The 22,368-nt window shown below is 47.1% G+C and overlaps 1 protein-coding gene across 2 annotated transcripts in view; it reads right to left on the reverse strand.

Annotated features, from left to right (window-relative positions):
* Positions 1–22,368, reverse strand: part of CLSTN2 (calsyntenin 2) — a 634,178-nt gene that overhangs the window by 133,902 nt on the left and 477,908 nt on the right. Inside the window, exons 3-5 of one of the 2 annotated variants that reach the window (XM_060149165.1) lie at positions 14,395–14,590; positions 13,444–13,652; positions 6,233–6,382 (exon numbers count right to left, since the gene is read on the reverse strand). In XM_060149165.1, the coding sequence (XP_060005148.1) occupies positions 6,233–6,382; positions 13,444–13,652; positions 14,395–14,590 (555 nt within the window). Of the gene's footprint in view, positions 1–6,232; positions 6,383–13,443; positions 13,653–14,394; positions 14,847–22,368 lie in introns of those variants that run through there. The other variant, XM_060149164.1, reaches the window with a different exon arrangement.

A 22,368-nucleotide genomic window follows, 5' to 3' on the forward strand; every position in this document is an offset into this window, starting at 1 on the left:
TGTGGTACTTGATCGATAATTGATCTGACCTTTGCAAGGGACAGGGTGAAGCCGACTGACCCCTGGGGCCTGGGCATTTCTCTCCTTGACAGGGTGGCAGGCAAGTGGACAGCTGCAGAAGGGACAGAACATATACTTGACAAGGCTTAGCAGTGGTTTACTCTACCCAAGGCATGCTGACTGCGTCTTGTCCCCTAGCCTATCGGGTCTCATGGGATTTGCCTGAAAATGTAATCTCCTTTGCTGCTCAGTACTTTGAATTGGTTTTGGAATAAATACGTGACTTTAGATATTTTTCCAGAAGTGCTCTGCTTAGTGCACTCAGGAAAATCATCCTCTTCAGCTGGTCTCCCTGCCCCAATTTCTGCATCCCAGCCACCATCTATGTGGTTGGCCAGAAAGTCCTTCTTCTCCAAGATCACCCCTCATCACGCCAGGGCATGAAAGCCTCTGGGCTCCCCACTGCCGTTGGGGTAACACAGGAAGTCTCCCTCTTGATCTGGTTCCCACTGGCCTGTCCAATGCTGTCCCTGGCCACATCATGCTCCCTCCCAGCTTCCTGACATCTGCTCCCTAACCTGGAACACTCCTCTTCGCTGTGCTAAAACTATTATCCTTCAAGGTTGATCCCAGGTGCCTCTGCCCCAGGGCCCCTGCAAGGTTAAATGTCTCTCCCTTGTGTCCCCAGTGCTCCCTCCAACAGAGCTTGTGTCCCCCATATTGCCTTCTATACTATGAGTCCTGGTAGGCCTTTTTTCCTCTGTATTCTCGGCCTTTCAGCACACAGTGGGCCTTCCGTAAAGGGTAAATGAATTCACGTCAGAATATCTCCTACTGCGTCGTGTGTGTCAGTTTCAGTTATCTCACCATGCGAATAACTAAGGGAAAATTAATCTCAACCAGCAGCTTTCAGGCTGCTGTCTGTTCAACACAAAAATCTTAGACATACTCTAGGTGTTTAGAAATATTTTCTGCAGGACCTTCTCACTCCAAATGAAGGCCATGGACCAGGAACACGCAGATCGACCCCAGACTTACTAAGTCAGAATCTGGATGTTACCCAGCCTCCCAGGTGCTCATGCGCACATTCAGATTTGAGAAGCATTCCTCTCAAAGACACCCTTCTCCTTCCTAACGAAGACCTGGTTTGTGGAATGGTAGAAACACCGAGACAGTTTGACGCACCTGGAGAATTATTCAAGCCCAAAAGAAGAGAGAAGAAATGGTTCATTATGTGGCTGCGTCTCCTTTTCTTTCTATATGAAATAAGACACCTTACTGTGAAGGTAAAAGGGGCAGGAATTGGGCCCGAGGGAGAAGCTCTAGGAACCTGCAGCGTTGGGTGAACTGATGCCGGGCGAGGTGTAATTGGTGCCGTGGGATGGTGCCGTGGGATGAAGTCGGAAAATGAAGATGGGATTTTGCGGGGGCTGGAGTCTGGAAAGCTGATTTGATGTGGGAACTTCAGATCCAGAATGGCAGGATGTCTGGTCAGTAACATGCCTGGGAAAGAAACGGTGAAGGGCCAGGGAGAGAGTCTATAGTGGTTCTCTTCAGAGGGGAGCTGTTTTTCATAAAGGGGACAGTGACAGACTGAACTTTGGGTCTTGGGTGGCAGGAGCAGGTAATAATTAATACAAAATCTGACTTGCAACAATAAAAGGGAAAATGTCCTAAGTAAGTGTTGTGCAGACAATGTTTTCAGCTTGAAACATAGAAGAGATGGGCCAAGGGATTATAGAGAACAATAAAGGAAGGGAAAAAGAAGAGATGTGTTTCTCAGTATGACATTACATAACATAATGTAAACACTAGACAAACAAAACCCTCAAACCAGCAACTGAATTGCAAATGCTCCTCTAGGACACAGTCCGTGGCCCCTATGAGCAGGGGTCAGCAGTGCCATCTCTGGCTGTGTCCATTGTCGTTACTGCCCCCATCCCCCCGAGAGCCTCTCAGGGCACTGCATCCTCTGTGGTGCTCTGACCCATGGATGGATGCGGATTCTTCCCGAAGTCCTCAGGCGTGGGTACCTATAACCGCTTGGCAGAAGGGAAGCAGACACTAAGAAGACTGCGAGTCCAGATGCCTGGCATGAAAAGCGCAAGCTCATCTTTAGCATGTGCGTTGCAGGCACACGTTTTTTCTGGTTCCTATTAGAATCGTCCATCTCCGTGAATAAGAGCTGCCATAGGGATACTGCGTGTTCTCAGAGCTCAGGACAAAACCCAGAGGTTTAGTCCTCCCTCTCACCCACACAGGTCTAGCTGATGCTTTGAGGATGCTCTTCTGCCCTGGGCAGCTGAGAATGGGAGTGACATTTCCTTAGGCAAATCTCCACCTACCCCTGCAGAGAAAGCTGACCCTCACCATCTACTCAGAATTATACTCACAGAATACAGCCGAGAAGACAAAACTCACGTCAGAGCAAGGCGCATATACCTGGTACCCTGGGGTCATTTTATGGATGCAAAGCCTTCCTCCCTTTGCTGCCAGCTGAGCCTCTGATAAGCTCTGCTCTGCCATTGGTGAGTGATGGTGGTAAGCAAGCTTTTAGGTGATGGACAGAAAGTTCGGGGAGTGCCAGGGACCGTGAGGAATGTGGTTGTGCCCTCAGGGAGCCCATATCATTTCTGGGAGGACAATATCCACCCACAGAAAAAAGACAGAGAATGGAATACCATAGCCCGAGCAGGTGATGTCTTAGCCAAGGTCTGAAAGGCAGGTGGCAGCAGAGCCAGGGGGTGGGATGTCCTTCGTGTACAGCTGGGTAAGGCCAGCATCGCCTTGGGAAAGCGGCAGCCCTACATTCCTGGAAGGGGTTATTGTGATGGAAAAGAGGACCAATGCCCTGGGGCATCACTGGAGTCTGGGAGAAAGGGAGGGCTCTAGCTGTGAGCAGGTCCCTTGCTCCTCCAGCAGAGCTAGCTCCCTGGGACAAGCTGAGCGCAGAAAGGGCTTGCGATGGCACTGACTGGAAGTGAGTGGTCCAGGGGAGACAGAAGGCTCTGAGCATGATGGATTGCTTTCACTATGCTGCAGTCCCCTCCTGCCTGGAGGGGAATGACTTAGAACAGGTACAAGAATTTGAACTGCCAACTGCGATTGCTTGGTGACTGTCATTGCTTGAGAGAAGCCAGCTCAGGGAGGAGCCTCTGTTCTGGGCAATTACGCCTGGCACACGTCCGCAGAGCCCGCACTCACAGCTGGGTCCCAGGGGCTTGGGGAGCATGGCGGCTCCTCACCCTGGCATCCGAAATCTTGGCTACCAACCCTCCCCTCCACCGACTGCTCCAAATTCGCTCCCCATTTGCTCCCCAGTCCACACCCCCTTCGCAAGCCAGACCGGCTTCCTGACATTGTTCACTGTGCCCTGAATGGCCTCCCGTCTCTTGGTTCCTCTCCTATTTTATACAGTGCAGCCTTCACCCAACACCTGCTTCAGGAAGAACCAGCCTTTCCCCTAGGAACCGGATGGGCTCTCCCAGTGAGGAACAGCCTGCTTCATCTGTGGTTAACAAAACAAAACAAAACGAAGCAGACAAACAAAAAGCAACCCAGTAAAACATGGCTCACTCCAGTTTGCTCCATAAAGCTGGGAGAAGGGGCTGGACACCAGACACATATCTGGGACCTGTGGTCATGCTCCTCCCTGGAGAAAGGAGCACTTTGAGCTCTGAGGCTGCAGCCCTGGCCAGGAGTAGAAGAGAGAACAGCCCCGAGACGGGCTGGTCAGAAATGGCGGTTGCCCCCAGTGGAGGAGTAAAGTGGACCAGTACGGTGGTAGGACGGAAGATTGCTCTCTAGGTCTGGGGCCTGGGATAGGAATGCCAGGAAAACAATTTGACCATCACCACACATATCTGAGATCTTGGAGGACCTGTCTGTGATCTGAAAGCCTGCTGGGGCAATGGCTGGGGAGACAGATGTAATGGCTGTCTACAGTGGGTGAGGTAGAGGGAGGAGGGGGGTGATGGAGAATCCAGTGTCGGCTTCTCCCACCCAAGGCTGGCAGACTTAGGCAGGGAGCCACCATCAAGTAGTTGGTCCAGACGTTACACCTGCTTACATCGCTTTGCCTGGCACGGTGAGCAGGTGCAGGGAGGCGCTGCTTCCTTCTCGTCTTTGTTCCACACAAAGGTACATTTTTCACCATTCATTCATGCATTCAGCACTTGCCAATCACCTGCCTTGTGCCTGGCCCAATGCTGGGGCTGCAGACACACCAGTAGATGGATAGCATCCCTGCCTCCTGGACCTCCCTGTCTAGAGCTGAAAACAGCCCCATGCCCCGAGGTAGGGGCCCCACGCATTCTTCACACGCAGAATGAAACATTATCAACACGTTTCACTTTGCATACATTGAACACTGAAACAAGTACAAACTCCATTAGGAAATTACATTCAAATATATTTCAATGTGATTCCAAATCTGTAGGTGTCTCATTTATCAAAGACAAAAAAGATTGGGTTCATTCTCCAGATACGGCTTTGTGTTTTGCTTTCCTCACCTTAAATCCCATTGTGAGCTCGTTCGGAGCTTAGAAAGCTTTTATATTCTTCCCAGGCTTTCTTTTCAAAAGTGAGACTTTCACTGGGGCCAGTTGTTACACGTCAAAATAAAACAAGGTGAGTTCTTCTTCACTCAGATAGCTTTTCATTCATTCATTCATTGGTACATTCATTCAATGACTGTTTCTTGAGCACCTACCATTGGGGCCAGACATATGCTAAACCTGAGAAATTCCACTGTGAACAAAAGAGACAGAATCCTGCCCTCAGGGTCCTCAGGGTCAAGTGAATTACACTCAACCAGAGTTCAGGTCCCCTGAGGTCAGGGACACACAGATTCCCACTCTGGCTTGTTCCTTTTTCTCTGTCTCTTGCTTGAAATAGACAGACACAGAGAAGACTCTCCTTTGTTCTTTACCTCTCACAAGTCTTAGCTGTGTCTCCCCCACTCAGCATTTCACCTTGTCTACTTTGTTCAAAGGCAAGCGATTCCGGTTCTCTCCAGAGGTGGATTTAATTACCCCCTCCCATCTTTCTAGTTGCAAGATGAAGGAAGATAAAGTTGTGCAGGGGACGATCTGAGGGCAATGACCCAGGTGGGTCCTCAGGTGTCCTTGCTTTGCACCATGAGGTCCTGCCAGTCTGGCCTGCTGAATTGGATTAGGAATAAATGCCTGCCTAAAAGGCAGCCATTCAAGGTCTGACCAGTGACCTATATGTGGTCTGGCGTCAGCCTGTCCCATAGGGACATGAACGACCAACACAGCTAATCGCACCCTCTCTTGGGGAGTTAAGAATGAAAGATACAGAGCGATAGACACAGAGAAAGAGGTAGAATGTAACAGGGGCCCTGAAGCTTTTAAGACCTATGAAGGGAAGGCAGCAGACAGAGGCACAAAGTGGATGAAACCATGGCGCGCCCTAAGTTATGTGTAAGCAGAACCCTGCGACAGCATCAACAACCAAAACGGTGGCACAGAGATAACTCCAGCATCCCTGCTCGGCCACCAGAACTATTGGTGCCACCACAAGAGCTCTTGTTATTCCATAAACCATCCAATCCTCTGCGAGCTGCATCTCTGCAGCTGGCCTTCCCATCCTTATTTCCCCTTAGTTCATTGCTACACCTGCATCCTCAAAGGGTAACCTGAACCTTCTGTCTTTGCATCCTAAAAGATCTAAACTAGCACAGATATTCACCTCCATCGAAGGCCATTGCTTCTCCATTACCAGAGCCAACACTTCAGAAACCCCCTAACACAGAGGCTGGATTCTGGATCTCCAGCCTCTGCCTGTACGCCCTCTGTGCAAGCCCAAGGAACACGCAACCTTCCCCAGGTGCTGAGCAATTATTAAAACTTGAAATGCACCAGCTGAACTCCGAACCCTAAGGTAAAGTGAATTGGCCCTTTCTCCTGAGCACTGTGGGACAATTCCTATTGATAGGAAGAGGTCATGAGACTTGAGAAAGGGCACACTGGACAAACTGGGCACACGAGCTGGATGAGGTGCCTTGGACATTCTCAGCTGTAAAATGGGGGTACTCTATCGCCCAGGAGTTGTAAGAACAAACAGGCTACTCTATTTCTCACAGCAGAGTGCCTGTGCTTTACAAATTCCTCTAGTGATGCACTGTGATGATTGGAGGGCAAGTCCAAGCACCTCCTATACACATGGCCAAGCTGCCTTCACCCAACAGTACTGACAAGAGCAGGCCCACCTTGCCAGCCAGGCTTGCAAACTGGCTTTACGTCCACCTGCACCAGGGTGTCCTGCGCTGCAGGCTTCTGTCCACAGTCGTAGGCGGTCACCAGGATCTCATACTGGCGTTGCTTGTCATAGCTCAGCTTCTCCGTGTTCCTGACATTGCCTGAAGATACAGGGACATTGAAAATCATTTCAGATCAAGTTAACCACGTTGCAGTTCTTCAAAATCCCTTCTGCCCTCTTTCAACCTTCACCAGAATAAAATGTCCCCTTTCCCTATCTCTTTGTAAAGACTAGGGCAAGTAGGGACGTGGCTTCCACGTGTGACCTGCTTGTGCCTTGGTGGCAGATTCTTAGGAACTGCCGGCTGGAGCAGCCCCAGCTGTGCAACGGAACTGCCGGGTAATTCTGCCCACACATCTGGAATCCAACTGGTTGTGTTAAGTACGGGGTCGTCAGAAGACCACCCTAAACTGCACCAAACTAACCCTACATTAGGCTGTGTCCCTAATGTAGGGCAACGTGTGCTCATCTGACATGAAATCTCTGGGAAAAAGATGGAATTCAGAAACGTCCCGACACGTATTTTTTAACATCTGGGCTCTTCGCCAGGAATGTTCATTGCCTCGTCTCACATTATTTTGCTACCAAATAGGAAGTAAAATCAATACGAGAAAACGTGTGACCTCTCTTCTGAAAGCTACACAGAATAACAGATTCCTTGCCCTGGTGGCAAAGACATTTTTCTCCTCCAAGAGAGACCAGACATTGTTTCTGAGCCATTTGTGTGTATTTGTTCCTGTGGGTTTGATATTATGGTTCAGAAATAAATCTTTGACAATTGATGAGCAAACTTTTAATTGACTATTTTTGCTGAAATACAATTTTGGTTTCAAAAAATGAATCAAGGTCTGACGTGCATTTAATACTTCTTACTTTTTTGTTTTTTTGTGTGTGGTACGTGGGCCTCTCACTGTTGTGGCCTCTCCCGTTGCGGAGCACAGGCTCCGGACGCGCAGGCTCAGCGGCCATGGCTCACGGGCCCAGCCACTCCGCGGCATGTGGGATCTTCCCGGACCAGGGCACAAACCCGTGTCCCCTGCATCGGCAGGCGGACTCTCAACCACTGCGCCACCAGGGAAGCCCTACTTTTTACTTTTTGATTCCCAGAGCTTAAAGTCTCCCTTTGTTGAGAATAATTTCATTCTGGCTTTTTTTTTTTTCAATGGTGGAGCTGACAGCAAATTAGAATTCAAATGATGTCACCATCCTTTGCCAGAAGCGAAATCAAGAGAGTGGCATGGACATATATACACTACTAAATGTAAAACCGATGATACCTAGTGGGAAGCAGCCGCACAGCACAGGGAGATCAGCTCGGTGCTTTGTGACCACCTAGAGGGGTGGGATAGGGAGGGTGGGAGGGAGGGAGACGCAAGAGGGAAGAGATACGGGGACATATGTATATGTATAGTTGATTCACTTTGTTATAAAGCAGAAACTAACACACCATTGTAAAGCAATTATACTCCAATAAAGATGTTAGAAAAACAAAAAAACCCCAAATAAACCAACAAGCAAATACACAAACATGGAATGGCTGACTCAGGTATATATATTTCATTTTTGTGCACCTTTGTTAAAATTAAAAAAAAAATTTATTGAAGTATAGTTGATTTACAATGCTGTGTTAATTTCTGCTGTACAGCAAAGTGATTCATTTATACATAGATATACATTCTTTTTCATATTCTTTTCCATTATGATTTATCACAGGCTATTGAATATACTTCCCTGTGCTATATTGTAGGACCTTGGTCATCCATCCTATGTAATACTAGTTTGCATCTGCTAATCCCAAACAACCTCCTTGGCAACCACAAGTCTGTTCCCTATGTCTGTATGACTCAGGTATATTTTTCTGTTTCATCAAAACTAAGGGGAAATTTTTAATGAGTTTTCTTCCATGCCAACTGATGTATATTGTTCATGCAAATTGAGACAACAGGGACTGACCCAAGAAAGCTCAGAAAATTAGAAAAGCCACATCACGTGTTAAAGATAGGAAAAATTCATCCACCCATCACTCAATATTAGTAAGACAGTACTCAGCACGAGGTCATGAGCAGGTGCTATGAACGTGAGCATAGGTCAGGGTGTGGAGGGTCAGGGGGTACGAAGTTGCCCAAGACATTGGACCAAGAATTGGAATCATTTCTTCTGCTATCTGCTCTGGACTGTTTCTAAAAATGCAACTGCAGCCAGTGATTGGAAGTCAAGTTTCCCTTAACAAAGACGGTCAAGAATCTCTGAATAAAAATGTGTTTGCTGTATCTTTGGCCTTGTGGCGGATGTTCAGAATCCCTTTCCTTTTTCTCCAGATATTTGTTTCGGTCTCAGCTCGGGGTCCCAAGCACATCTGCAACAGCTCACTGTGGGGTTGGTAACATTCCCTGTGGCTTCTGTTAATAAATTAGTTCGTGGTTAGAGCCATCACAGGGGAGGACTTCTGCCAGGTGGAAGCACTGCAACAGGACCACGAGAAGTATGTTTCAGCAACATCTAATTGAACAAAAAGTTTTAACTTTCTTTAAAGTTAAATGGCTCTCAAAAGATACACCTCGTAGAAGAGGAAGGCTCAGGGTTTACTGTCCGTGTGACATTCAGCAGACCAAACACTACTGATTGCGGTAGAAAAATAAATAAACACACGAGCCCGCAATCCTTGGCTCAATTTACGGCAGCTCCCCTTCTGTAAGAAGTCTTAATGAAACTGAGAAACTACTTTACCTTCTCCACCACCACTGACTTCACGCATGGGAGAATGGGTTTCAGAGCACAGGATTTGAAGCCTCAGAGTATAATATTTTCACTGATGGTTGTAGAGGGAAGGGTCGTGTTTGGCTAAGTCACACATTTAAAAACATTTTGAAAGATCAGAAACAGCCCTCCTTTTTGCTTCTGCGACAATTGTGTTATTTTCCCCATGTGTGAATGATTTCTCCTAGAGGTGCCTTCTCAGGAGAACCGAGTCCACAGTTAACCCAAGTGAGTACTGATCTCTGGGCTTATTTCTCTGTTCCAGATGAACTTGGGAAGGTTAACTCTCAAAGAACTATCCGTACCTACCACGTGTCATAGTGAAGGTATTTTTTAAAACCTCAGGTGGAGTAGGGGTTGCAATGAGACAAGTGCACTTACCTGCACCCTCCTTATAATGGAATTTAAATCGGAGTCGCCCTGTAGGAAACTTAGGCAGGCCAGTCACTTTGCAAGTGTTCATACCTTTTGGCCATGCAATTCCACGTCTAACAACTGACTCCAGAAAAAATGATAAAAATTGCAGACAGAGGTGCAAATATGTTCATCTAAGCATTCTTTATTACATTGAAAGAGAGTAAAGAAACTGGATGCCCAATAGGAAGAGACAAGCTAAGCCTGATTCTCTGCTTAGAGGGACTGCTGTTCATGCTAAAAGTGCTAATTACGAAGCATGTTTATGGATGGAAAAAATCCACACAATCGAATGTTAAGTGAAAAGGGGAAGATAAAGAAAAGCAAGGAAAGCGTGGCCTTATTTTGTTCAAGAGCTTCATAGAAGAAATGCTGGTAGAATGTCAGTAGTGGTTCTCTTTGGTGGGATAACAGGTGACTTACTTCTTCTTATACTTTTCTATGCTTCCCTTGTTTTCCACAAAGGACGTGCGTTTCTCTTCTATTCAGGTGGAAGAGAAGTGTTTTCATGTACTTGGAGAACAGACAGACTTGAGGACACACTGTGCTCATAGGTATCCGATGCCTGTTACTCACCAGGGCAGCCTGTGGAGGGCTCAGCAGAGGCTGCATGAGACCAACCACTGCTTGGAAGGTAGAAAAGTCTGCCAAGTGGAGACCGGGTGTCACCGAGAGACCTGATGCTCCCTTAGCCATCATTCCCATCCCTGGCTGAGTGCAATACTTAATTCCCATGTTACAATGAGGATCTGAGGCCAGGTTTAAGTAGCTTGTCAAGGACCTCTCTCTCTCTCACACACACACACATACACAGAGTGGTAGGCGTAGGATTAAGACACCTTTGTATTTTTGAACTTAAATACCACTGCCATGTGTTCCTGTCAAACGTCACTGAAGACAGTGATAATATCACTGGTGAAAAGGCTTTGGGACCAACACTCGGGGGACCTGGCTCCAGTCCCCACTCTGCCACTGAGGTGACAGCTGCTATATGGCCAGCTCTTCATGCTTTAGGAATCAGTTTTTCCATCAGTTCAATGGAAGTGAGGAAGGAGGCCCTCCCAACCTCAGAGAGACCAGCCAAATGCTAGAAGATGGGGGGCTGGAAGCCATCTGAAATGGATCCAGAATTTCCCAAGAGGGAGGTAATGCCACCAACTCAGTTATTGGCTCATAATTTCAGTCTGTAAATCCATGGGGAATGAATACCCTTCGTGTCCCAGTCACCCAGGTAAATATCTAATAATCATGGCGCCATGAATGGAACACTATATGCTAAGTACCTGTGAACATCATCCCCAGGCACTGCCTCTCCCTGAGGCCTCACTACCCCACAGTGGGGCAGGGACTCTTACTGCCATGAGTTTTCAGGGGAGGAATTCAAGGGAAGGGGGGCTGAAGACTTCTGGTTGGAAGAGGTTGAATCTTGCGTTAAAAGAAAAAGTCCTGGGGCCTGAATGAGTGGAGCCCAACTCAATAGTACTTTTTTTTTAAAAAAAAATTAATTTATTTATTTTATTTTCGGCTGCGTTGGGTCTTCGTTGCTGCGCGTGGGCTTTCTCTAGTTGCGGTGAGCCAGGGCTACTCTTTGTTGTGGTGCGCGGGCTTCTCATTGCGGTGGCTTCTCTTGTTGTGGAGCAAGGGCTGTAGATGTGCAGGCTTCAGTAGTTGTGGCGCGCGGGCTCAGTAGTTGTGGTGCGCCGGGCTTAGTTGCTCTGCGGCATGTGGGATCTTCCCGGGCCAGGGCTGGAACCATGTTGCCTGCATTGGCAGGTGGATTCTTAACCACTGCGCCACCAGGGAAGCCCGGCAGCACTTTTTCAAATGTGCATGCAAAGAACTTCTTCAAGGAGCTGGGAAGGTCACTGGGAGAAGTGATGGATAAGGGCCAACTGGGAAGCTCATTAGAATGGGAGCTGCTTCTGCGTCTGCCCTTAGGTCCTGCCTTCATTACTTGAGAAATGCTTTTGTAAACCTCGACATGGGTGGGGTGGGGGGGGGCGGCACGCTCCCAGCGTGTCGGCTCTCCTCTTCATCTCAGGCTGTAAACCAATGCTGGAGGCAAAGGCCTGGCAAAGGACCATTACTCACTTTTAATGAGACAGCTAGGTAAATAAATTGGCATGTGTTAGTGAAATGGCTCATCAAGGTGAGTAATTATCTTCGTGACTGGGGCAGTTTACCCTCAGGTGAAGGAATTTGCATCTCCCCTCTCCCGGGTCGCGGCTCTCCAGAACTAAGCAGGAGGCCAAGGGCAGCTTGACTACTTGTTCCAGATACCCTCCCCCATGTCCAGTCTAGCTCTTCAGCAAGGACTTGTCACTCCCCAAGTTCCACAGCTCTTGTGGACATAGCACAGCTGATCATAGGGGACCAGAAACACACAAAGCAGTTGTTTCATATTTTGTAGAGTGGCGTGTGTGTGTGTGTACGTGTGTGTGTGTGTCATGTATGTCTGTGTGGTGGGGACAGGCCAGCCACTTCATAGGGCCTGTAGGAAAGGCTATCAGGAGCAGTTCTTCTAATTGAAATCACCTGCTTCTTAGTCCTGAACCGAACTTTAAAGTCCAGTATTCTCTCCTTTGCTTTCTCATGCGTTGATCTTGTGTCCTACACACTTAGCCTCTAGTGATGTCCAGGTGTATGACGCTGGCCACATGTTTGAGCATCTTTTAAGGAAACTTCCTTATTACCATTTTGTCTGTTTGATGCATATTGGTTTCATCTTCTGAGACAGATCATAAACTCCAGGAGACCAAGGATGATGGTGTCTCCTTGGCCTCCATGCCCTATGGAATCTGCTGCAATTCTCAGGATGCAGAAGACTCTGTCATAGGGTAAGTTTCTCCCTGGTCTCAACATCAAGAAACACGGGAAGCACTGAAGATTTGCGAGCAGGTGACTGATGGTATTTCCCTCTAGGCACGGGCTACCGGGAGGCTGAGGTGAGGGCTAATTCGCTGCCTAACCCTGGTTCATGGCACGCTTTGTGCCCCACCCTCACCCTTGACTCTGCCTGACTTTCTATTTTTTATTTTGATTTTTTTTTGCTAGATGGTAAGCTCCATGTGGGCAGGCCTCTTCTGTTTTGACTTCCCCTCTATCTCTATTCCCGGTTCCCAGCACTGTACCTGGCACTTAATACACATTTGTGGCGTGGATAAGCCTCAGGTTTTGCAACTTTGCCATCATTGAGCAGTTAAATCCTATTTGAAACAAAGTGAGGATAATGTACGTACACCCACACACTCCTGCTAATAATGAGACAATAGACTTGATTAATATCAAGTTATTGAGAATTACAGTTAAAGTGGGCTGAGTTGATTGGGTCTCTGGCTGTGGTGTTTACACTGCAATGAGTTTTTTTAATAATGGTGATGGGGAAATATCCAAATGGCTTTCTAGGATTCTTTTCAGTTCAGTAAGCTTAGTTTGAGATTGGAGTGTGGTGGGAGGGGTCTTTCATTCCTCATTCTCACTGGGGTGGAAGTTCTCAAAAACCCTTGGCAAGAGCTTTAAAGATTCCTGAATGGATCTATAGCTTAGACGGTGTTTCCAAAATCTCCGCCTTCTCTTTTAGCTTCTCTCTGTCTGGAAGCAGATTGTCATGGTGTGGCTAATGTTACACTTGTTATACAGGAAACTCAGACGTGGCTGAGTTGATGGCATGGCTCACATCTGGATGACGGCAGGAAAATTCTACCAGAAAACCAACCTGTCTTCAGTATCCAAATGTGTGGCATTGTGAGTTCTATAGACTATTCACTGAGGAGGTTTCTGGGGTGTTTTAGACCTGGCCGGGCTGCTGATTACGTAAGGTCATCCCTTCTAGCGCAGGGCTGAGTTCTGGGTTACAGAGCCTACATCAGGGATAGCAAGGGAGGCGTCACCTGCCAAGTGCATTCAGAGCCCTCACTTGGCCTTCAAAGGGGTGGGGGGGTGAAGCTGTTTCCCTGCTTCCATTCACCGGGGTCCTCTCAGGACACTCACCGTTTCTGTCGATGGCAAAAGGCACGTCAGTTGTGACGATTTCATAGTTGCAAATCTGGCTGTACTGTGGGGAGCAGTCCTCGTCGACAGCCTCCACCTGCAGGATGCTGTCGTAGATCTTGCCCTCTGTCACGACAGCCTTGTAGGCCGGCTCTTTGAAGGTGGGAGCAAACTCATTGACGTCCTTCACCTGGATATGGACCACGGCCCTAGGACCACACACAGGAAGGAAGAGATGGTGGTAAAGAAAGGATCACACCATCCTCCCACACCTCCCACAGGTACTGACTCAGGTCCCAAGGTCAGGAGAGTAGAGAGACCACAAGACAGTCGGGGCAGCTGTTGTCTGAGTGTTCTGTCTTCCCTCCCATTGAGACCCCTTTACCTGTCCCTGCCCCTATCCTCTGAGATGAATCCACCCCAGAGAGGTGCCTCCCCTTCTCTGACCTTCCTAGTTACAGAGCTTTAGGTGATGCATTTCCTCTATCTCCTCATTCCCTCCGCTATTCATTCACTCCAACCAGTAAGAATTGAACCACTCTTACTCTGGGTTAGGGGCTGAGCTAAACTCTATTTGAGAGTTACAACCCCAGATGAAAAGTGCTGTGATGGAGAGAAGCACATGGCCTGGCAGAAATCCAGGGAAAGGTCCCAACGAGGTCTGCAGGGATGGGCTGGCTGACAGAAGGCTTCCCAGAGGAAGTGACATCTGAACTCAGTCCTGATGGTAAAAATAGGAGTATCTTCATGGGGAGCAGAGGGGTGGAGTATTCTAGGGGTAGAAGGAGGCCCGCGCTGATGCCTGTAGGGGCCTGGGGACCTGGCCAGCAGTCGGGCTGGCCGGAGCAGCACGGTGTGACCACTGCATATGCATATCTGAAGAGCAGCGTGTGAATGGAGATGGGAGGGCAGGGGTGGGAGGGGTCCAGGGAGCTCCATCAGGTCACTCACTTGTGCGATTTCTTCCAGGCCGTCTCCTGGGGCCCCGTGCCACAGTCGTAGGCCTGGATGATGAACGTGTACTCCTTCTGCAGTTCACAGTCGATGGGGCTCCTGGCGCGGAGCCGGCCCTCTCCCGACGTCTTGTTGAGCACCACAGCCTCGAAGGGCAGCTCCTGGCCATGGATCTTGAATGCACAGATTTCCCCTGCAGGAGGATGGAAGGCAGAGAGCGGGGATCCTGAGAACGGCCACACTGAACACAGAGCTTCGACTGGACCAGATTTGCAAACCCAAAACCAGACCATTTCCTCCACACAGATAATTGTCCATGCAGAAGCGGCCTTTGGGCTTCCCTGGTGGCGCAGTGGTTGAGAGTCCGCCTGCCGATGCAGGGGACACAGGTTCGTGCCCCGGTCCGGGAAGATCCCACATGCCGCGGAGCGGCTGGGCCCGTGAGCCATGGCCGCTGAGCCTGCGCGTCCGGAGCCTGTGCTCCGCAACGGGAGAGGCCACAACAGTGAGAGGCCCGCGTACCGCAAAAAAAAAAAAAAAAAAAGAAGCGGCCTTTAGAAACTCAGACCAACACGTTCATGTCCTGGATGGTAAAACTGAAATGTGCCCCATCCGGTGGACCCGGCAGAAAAAGTGGGGTGTGTGGGTGCTCATCAAGCAGGGAGCTGGCTGATATCTCACTTTGCCCCTTTTCCCAGGAGGTTTCTCGTTTGCCCTCTGCCCAGTATGAGATTAAGGAACTTGCCCGCGGTCAAAAGACAAATGACTGCAGAGGAAAGGAGACAAAGGCCAAAGCTCTGTGTCTTTTGTTTTGTGACAACATCCTTGATTCTTCAAAGTGTGCTCTGTGAAGCAGCGGCCTGGGCATCCCTGGGGAGCTTGTTAGGAATACAGACTCCCAGGTACCACCTGGACCTCCTGAGTCAGTATATGCATCTTTTTTTTTTTTCTGGTGTGTCCATGATGTCTTTTTTTTTTTGAAGTATAGTTGATTTACAATATTGTGTAATTTTTGCTATACAACAAAGTGATTCGATTATATATATATAATGGAAAGAATATATATACTTTTTTTTTTTTTTTTTTGCGGTACGCGGGCCTCTCACTGTTGTGGCCTCTCCCGTTGCGGAGCACAGGCTCCGGACGCGCAGGCTCAGCGGCCATGGCTCACGGGCCCAGCCGCTCCGCGGCATGTGGGATCTTCCCGGACCGGGGCACGAACCCGTGTTCCCTGCATCGGCAGGCGGACTCTCAACCACTGCGCCACCTGGGAAGCCCTTATATTCTTTTCTATATAGTTTATCACAGGATACTGGATATAGTTCCCTGTGCTATATCGTAGGACCTTGTTGTTTACCCAGCCTATATATAATAGTTTGCATCTGCTAACTTAATGAGGGTCCCCAGGTGATCTGTTTGCTCAGTAAATGTGAGCAGCATTGCTTGGCTCTGTCCTTTACTCTTGGTTTAAGCACCCCGCGTTGCTGTAGCCCCCTCCCCCTTCTCCCCTCCCCCTCTTCACGTCTCTCACCTACCACTTCCCTGCGGGGACAGGGACACCGCTTGGAGTTGCCATGTTCTCTCCAAACAGCGGGGGTGAGTTTATGTGAGTTCCAGAATCCCTGTGGAGCCTGAAAAGCCAACTTCTTAAAGAGCTGACCATGTTGTGAAATGAATACATTTCTCTCCGTCAGCTGGGTTCATGTGTATTATAGCTATTTCTCAGCATTAAAACAAGACCACGAAAATATCTTCTTTATCTCAGTTGATGGATGTTTGTTTCTTGAACCCTGACTGTAAGCCCTGTAGTAAGTGTCCTGGAAAGTACTGAAGATTTGAGACACGTTCTCTTCGTGTGTTGAGGGAGCTTACAGGCTTGTTGGGGAGACGATGTGCAGACGTCCAGAAAGACCCTTCATAGAGCAAAGGGGTGTGTGAGTGTCACATGACACGGGCAGCAAGGTGTCCAGCTATAGGCTGCTGGGGAGTAAACCAGGGGCCTGAGCCACGTTCCAGGTGCACTAGTGACTTGTTGATTTAGTCAAATTATAGTGACTCTCTGGGTTTCAACTGTGTCACCTGTAAAAGGGCCCAGGAGATAATGTTGCAGGGAGAACATCTACCTGACATGCCCCAAGCCTGGTCTGACATTGCCCCAGCTGCACTGCTGCGACCGGGATGAGGTGCCTACGGTCTGGAGTTTAAGGGGGGGCCTCAGGCTCAGGGCGACCAGGCATCTGCCCACAAAGCACAGGCACCGTGAGGAGAAGGGGTAACGCGGCTGCACGGCTGCTGTGTGTCAGGCATCGAGCTTTGTACCTCCACCCAGGTGATCTGGTTTAATCGTCACAACAACCCTGCAAGGCAGGTGTTTTATACCAATCTGTACAAATTAACAACAACAGCAAAAAGGATCAAAGGAGTTATTACTTGCTCAAGGTCACAGAGCGGAAGTTGGTGTAAACCCCAAGTATGGCTGAGTCGTAACTCCACGCCCTCTCTGCCCCACCGCGCTGTCTCCAAGCAGCCCCATTACTTCTAAGGGGACCACCGAGGGAATTGCTTCCAGTAACATTCTACATTCCCACTCAAGGCTCACTCAGGAGAGGAGGTCCCCACCCCATTTTACATATAGGAAGGTGCCCCGATCTCTTACTGACAATGTTTTCTGAGATGGTCAGTCAATACCAGTTTTACCTTTAGGCTTTTGTTTTTTATTATTTCGTCGATCCTCAATTTCATTATGAACACTCCACTTTCACTACATTCCCTCCTGGCCATTTCTCAGATGTAGTTGTGGAATAATGGACAAGACAGACAGCTTGTGGGCCAGGCTCTAACAAGAAGGCTGGTTCCCATTCCATCGCTGTTGCTCAGGCCAGTTACTGCCTCTCGGACAAGGCTAGCTCTGCAGCCTTCAGGGCAGGAGAACAGGTTACATCGCATCCTCAAGTTTCATTTCTGCTCTGAATTGGCTGGGGTTGAAGGGATGGACTTCTGACATGCCTGCCTTGAGATTCTATCCCAAGATCAATGCCAATGTGGGAATATTAGCAGCGAATGAGCCCAGACTGGTTCTGGGGTGTTCTCTGGAGTGCCCAACTACAGCCATGATTCTAAGACCCATCAGACCAGACCATTTCTCTTTGAAGAGTCCAATTAAACTAAATATAAATGAGGGTCATTTTCTGTTGGAGCTATCTGATCACACCTAAAGTAGTTCTCAAGGCTCAGAAATCCTGAACAAGAAGAAAGGAGAGGAAGGAGGAAAAGGCAAAGGAGGAGGGAGAAATGCAGACACAAGGGGAAGGTAAGAAAAAGTAAACCTCAGGGCAACGTAATTTCATCGAACTAAATTCAGCTCAATTCAACTCAATAGAACCAGAATTTTTTGAGGATGGAGTAAGTGCAAGGCACCATGCTGGGGCTGGAGACACATAAAAAACGACTTGTATACCTTAAGGGATAAAGATACCCAATCCTCAAGTCCTCATTACCTCCTAGAAGAGACAGTGAAGTTCACAAGGGCGATGCCATGCTCACTTAGTTTGCACCAGCTCAGACTGAGATGGGACTTAGCCCCCTTTAAACAAAAACTAGAATTCATGCCACTCATTTATCCCACCTCTTCATCTGACCTGTGTGTTCTGGTTGCAAAAACATTCATTCGTTTATTCATCCATTCACTCACCTCATATTTATTAGGGACCGTGCACCCAGCACTGGCAAAACAGTGATGAACAAAACCCTGGCCTATAAGCTGCTGGCAGTCACGTGTGGGAGGGAAATAAGGAATCAGATAATCAGCTACCTTTACGAAGGATGGCGATGGTGATACATGCATTGAAGGAGGGCTTCTTGGTGCTAAGAGACTTCTGACCTGGGCAGGTCAGGCAGGGAGGTCTAAGCTAAAGATGTGATGGCTCAGCTGAGATCACAGGAAGAGAAACAGGGAGGCACCCAGGCCACGAGGGAGGGAACTGAGTTTCAGGCAGAGGGGGCAGCACACTGTAGTGCCTTTCAGAAGGAAGGGACATGGGACTGCAGAGACCGATGTGGCCAGAGTAGAGGCAATGGGGTAGGGCCAGTTTCATGGGTGTGTGACCTGAGAGGCACATGAGGGCCATGTACTCAAGAGGGCCCTGAGCTTGGTTGAAATCTCTGCGGTCGCCATGTTGAAATTCTTAATAATTTTATCTTTGAACTTGGGTTTTGTAAAGGAAGGCTGATGGGACAATGGAGCATGTTCTGGGCAGTGGAGATGGGTGTAAAGGCATGCCTCCCCGTTCCTGCTCTCTCTTCATATCTAGTGCTCAGGATGTACCACAAGTACAGCATTATGGTGGACCCACGATGTGGGGATGGGGGAGCGGCATTCAGGGGGACTCAGAGACAGAACAAGGTAAGCATATGACAGCTACGAGTGCATAGTCCACTAAGCAGGGAGCTGACAGCCCCAAGAGGCTACCCCTTCTGTTTGAACCAAAATTGTTTTGAACACAGAAAAAAGGCAAGCAACCGAAGAACATTGTCCTATCCTTTCTTACTATGTTACTTCCCTGTAGTAGCCAATCACTTAGGCTGAAAATGATGACAGAGAAGAAAAGGAAAGATAAAACAATCCATTATTCCTTTCTTTTCACACCGTCCTTACTATCAGCAAGTCAAATGCAGAGAATGTTGGTAGAATATGCGCATATCAAGAAGTGAAATGAAAACCATGGAGTACCATTTGTGTAGCCTGTACAATGCTCTGCTAAAGATTTAAATACATATGCATACCTGAGCTAGAACATGCAAATGCTGTAATTTTCAGAGATTCTGCACAGCAGTTAACTGCTCTTCTGTTTGCATTTGAAACAAATGGGCATTGCACAGTATGAAGATAAACTGTAAAATCTATGCTAATCATTTAAAAATTTTTCTTTACTTAGAATCACATCAAATAGCAAATTAAAAGCACAGCAAGTTGAGAAACTGTGGAAGGAATGTCCTGGGATAGAATCCTGAGGAGGAAGGATATTTAAAACTGCAGTTCCCAGTATCTGTGAATGACACATCGGGCTATCACGATCTTTTGTGAGGCCTGCCGCTAGAATTCGTTGTAATTAATAAAGCACTATAGTGGGAGGGAGATGTACTTAAAAGATCAGACCTAATGGTTTCTATATAAAAAATATTGTAACAGGGAAGAACAAAATCTGACTCCATGTTGGATCTGTTTCTTTTACTTTAACCTTTGCTCTCTGTTGCTGTTTGTTACTATGATCACTAAAAGGATGTTGTCTATAGCTATTGGCATACATAATGGCCTCCCTCGGGGAACATTGCTCCTCTGCCTAAATGTTAAACTAAAGTGCTTTAGTTCAGCTCACAGGGAAACATTCTGACCCTGCCTACCTGTGAATGGCTGCAAGAAAGAAGAAATTAACACATCACCTCCCCTAGGCTGGCCAAACCAGGAGAAGTTTTGCAAGACTTATGGCCTTTTTACTTTACTTCCTCACCTCCTCCCCATCTCTGTCCTATAAAAGAAACTAGCATCCAGACCCTGATGGTACTCTAGGACATTAGTTTGCCAACTTCTCAGACTCCCGGCCTTCTGAATAAAGTTGCTATTCCTTTCCTCAACACCTTGTCTCCTGATTTATTGGCCTGTCACGTGGTGAGCAGAGGGAGCTTGTACGCAGTAACAATATCACTTTTAAAATCTTGCTTTCTTAGAAAAATGGTACAAATGAACTGGTTTGCAGGGCAGAAATAGAGACACAGATGTAGAGAACAAACGTATGGACACCAACGGGGGAAAGCGGTGGTGGGAGGGGTGGTGGTGGGATGAATTGGGAGATTGGGATTGACATATATACACTAATATGTATAAAATGGATAACTAATAAGAACCTGCTGTATAAAAAAATAAAATACAATTCAAAAAAAAATGTTAAAAAAAATCTTGCTTTCCAATCTGCTTTCTGAGGTGGGAGACTTAGCGTGCCAGGACCTGTGTGTGGGAGTGCAACGCACAGATGCACATGCATTTGGGACCAGCAACGGGTTCTGAGGAGAAATGGGGCCAGCAGCATGGGGCTATCTTGCAGTGGCTGTGGCCTAAGGTGGCTGAACTCAGCTTCACCAAGAGCCCCCTGGAGGGGCCAGACCAGAAGAGGAGCCCCTGCAGTGTCTGGGGCTGGGTGGCAGGGTTTCCATGGCTCCAGCCCCTTACCACCTACCTCTATCTCACAATTACCTTTTCCTCTGCAGTAACATGCCTCCTGACACACCAGCAGAAATTGGTGTAGTTGTCTCCTAATTCCTCCCCTAAGATTCTGGGGGAAATGAATGAATGAATGAAAGAATGAAATTGATTTTTAGAATGTATTTTGTTCCTACTCTTGCATACCCTTGACCAACAGATTGGGTTGATTCTATTTTCCAAGTGAGGAAACTGAGTCTCAGAGAGATTACCTGGTTCACCCAAGGTCACTTTGATAGTAAGGAGTGGCTCAAGGACCGATGTCTAGACCCTTTGAATCTAACACTTGTGCCCTCTGTTCTTTCATGTGGGTGTGATGTTCCAGAAGAGGGGTTCTCAAAGTGTAATCTGTGGACCCCTTGGATTCCCAAGGCCCTTTCTGCTATGTCCACAAAGTCAAAATCATCATCCTATGAACACTAAGACAGTATTGGACTTTGTCTCTGTGTTGATATTTGCATTGTTGGTATAAAACCAGTGGTGAATAAAAGTGCTGGTGCCCTAGTAGCGCCTGACCTCATTCTATGTGACATACAGTCACTATAAAAACAAAGAAAGAAAGAAAGAAAGAAGGCCAATTTCACTTAAGAATGACTTTAACGATGTGGTAAAAATTACCCATATTATTAAATCTCAATCCTTGAGTACATGTATTTTAATATTCTGTGTGACAAAATGGAAAGTACACATAAAACCTCTTTGCAGAGCAAAGTACGCAGGTTTGTCTCTAGGAAAAGCATTCATGTGATTTAAGTTGAATGGGAGCTAAACTAGGAAGTTTTTGTAGGGGATGCTATTCTTACTTGAAAGAATGATTGACAGACAAACTATGTTTATTCAAACTTGAGTGTGTGGCAAACTTTCTTTTAAAGTAAGCCTGTCACTTCAAGGAAAAGAACTCATAGTAGTGGTTGCCAATGATAAAGTTGAGACTTCAATTTTGGAAAATTTGTGCCTGCCATAGAGAGTGTGACAATTTACCAATGCTTTAATACTTTTCTGATGAAGTGAGTAGTGCTATTAATGACTGACTGATAATGTATAATGAAATATGTCAACTTTAGAAAGATCTACTTAACCATAAATCCCTAACTTCTAAATGATCAATGCATACTGTTACACAGAATGTATGGGTAAAAGATTCATTCAAAGGGCAAAATAGACCAATGGATTTTAATGCAGCAGTGTATAATAAGTTCATTGATGTGATTCCAGGTACTTTATTGTATTGTAGCTAAACTTTAAGAAACCATTGCTTATGGAGTTGTGGTACAGTATCAGAGAAGAATAGCTACAATTATCTGAAAAGATTAAAATACTCCTCCCTTTTCCAACTATATATCTGGGTGAGGCCATATTTTTTTCTTCACATACTTTGACCTAAAAGGCAGATCACAACAGATTGAAGGCAGAGAAGACATGAGGATATTCAAGGCAGACACTGAAGAGATTGCAAAAATGTACACGATACCACTCTTCACACTAAGTTTGTTTTGGAAAATGTATTTTTTGGATCAAATTATGTTATATATGTTAACCTGGAATGTGTTTATTATTGTAATTTTTAAATAAGTTAATAAATAAGCATTTGTAAGTTTCTTAGTTTTCGTTTCTAAAACAGTAAATATCAATAGATATAACCCACATAGATAAAAGTTCTTCAGAGTCATTAGCAATGTTTAAGAGCATAAAACGTTCATGAAACCAAAAAACTTATA

Source organism: Lagenorhynchus albirostris, chromosome 5 (genome assembly GCF_949774975.1).
Source record: "Lagenorhynchus albirostris chromosome 5, mLagAlb1.1, whole genome shotgun sequence".
In the NCBI taxonomy this organism is placed as follows: domain Eukaryota; kingdom Metazoa; phylum Chordata; class Mammalia; order Artiodactyla; family Delphinidae; genus Lagenorhynchus; species Lagenorhynchus albirostris.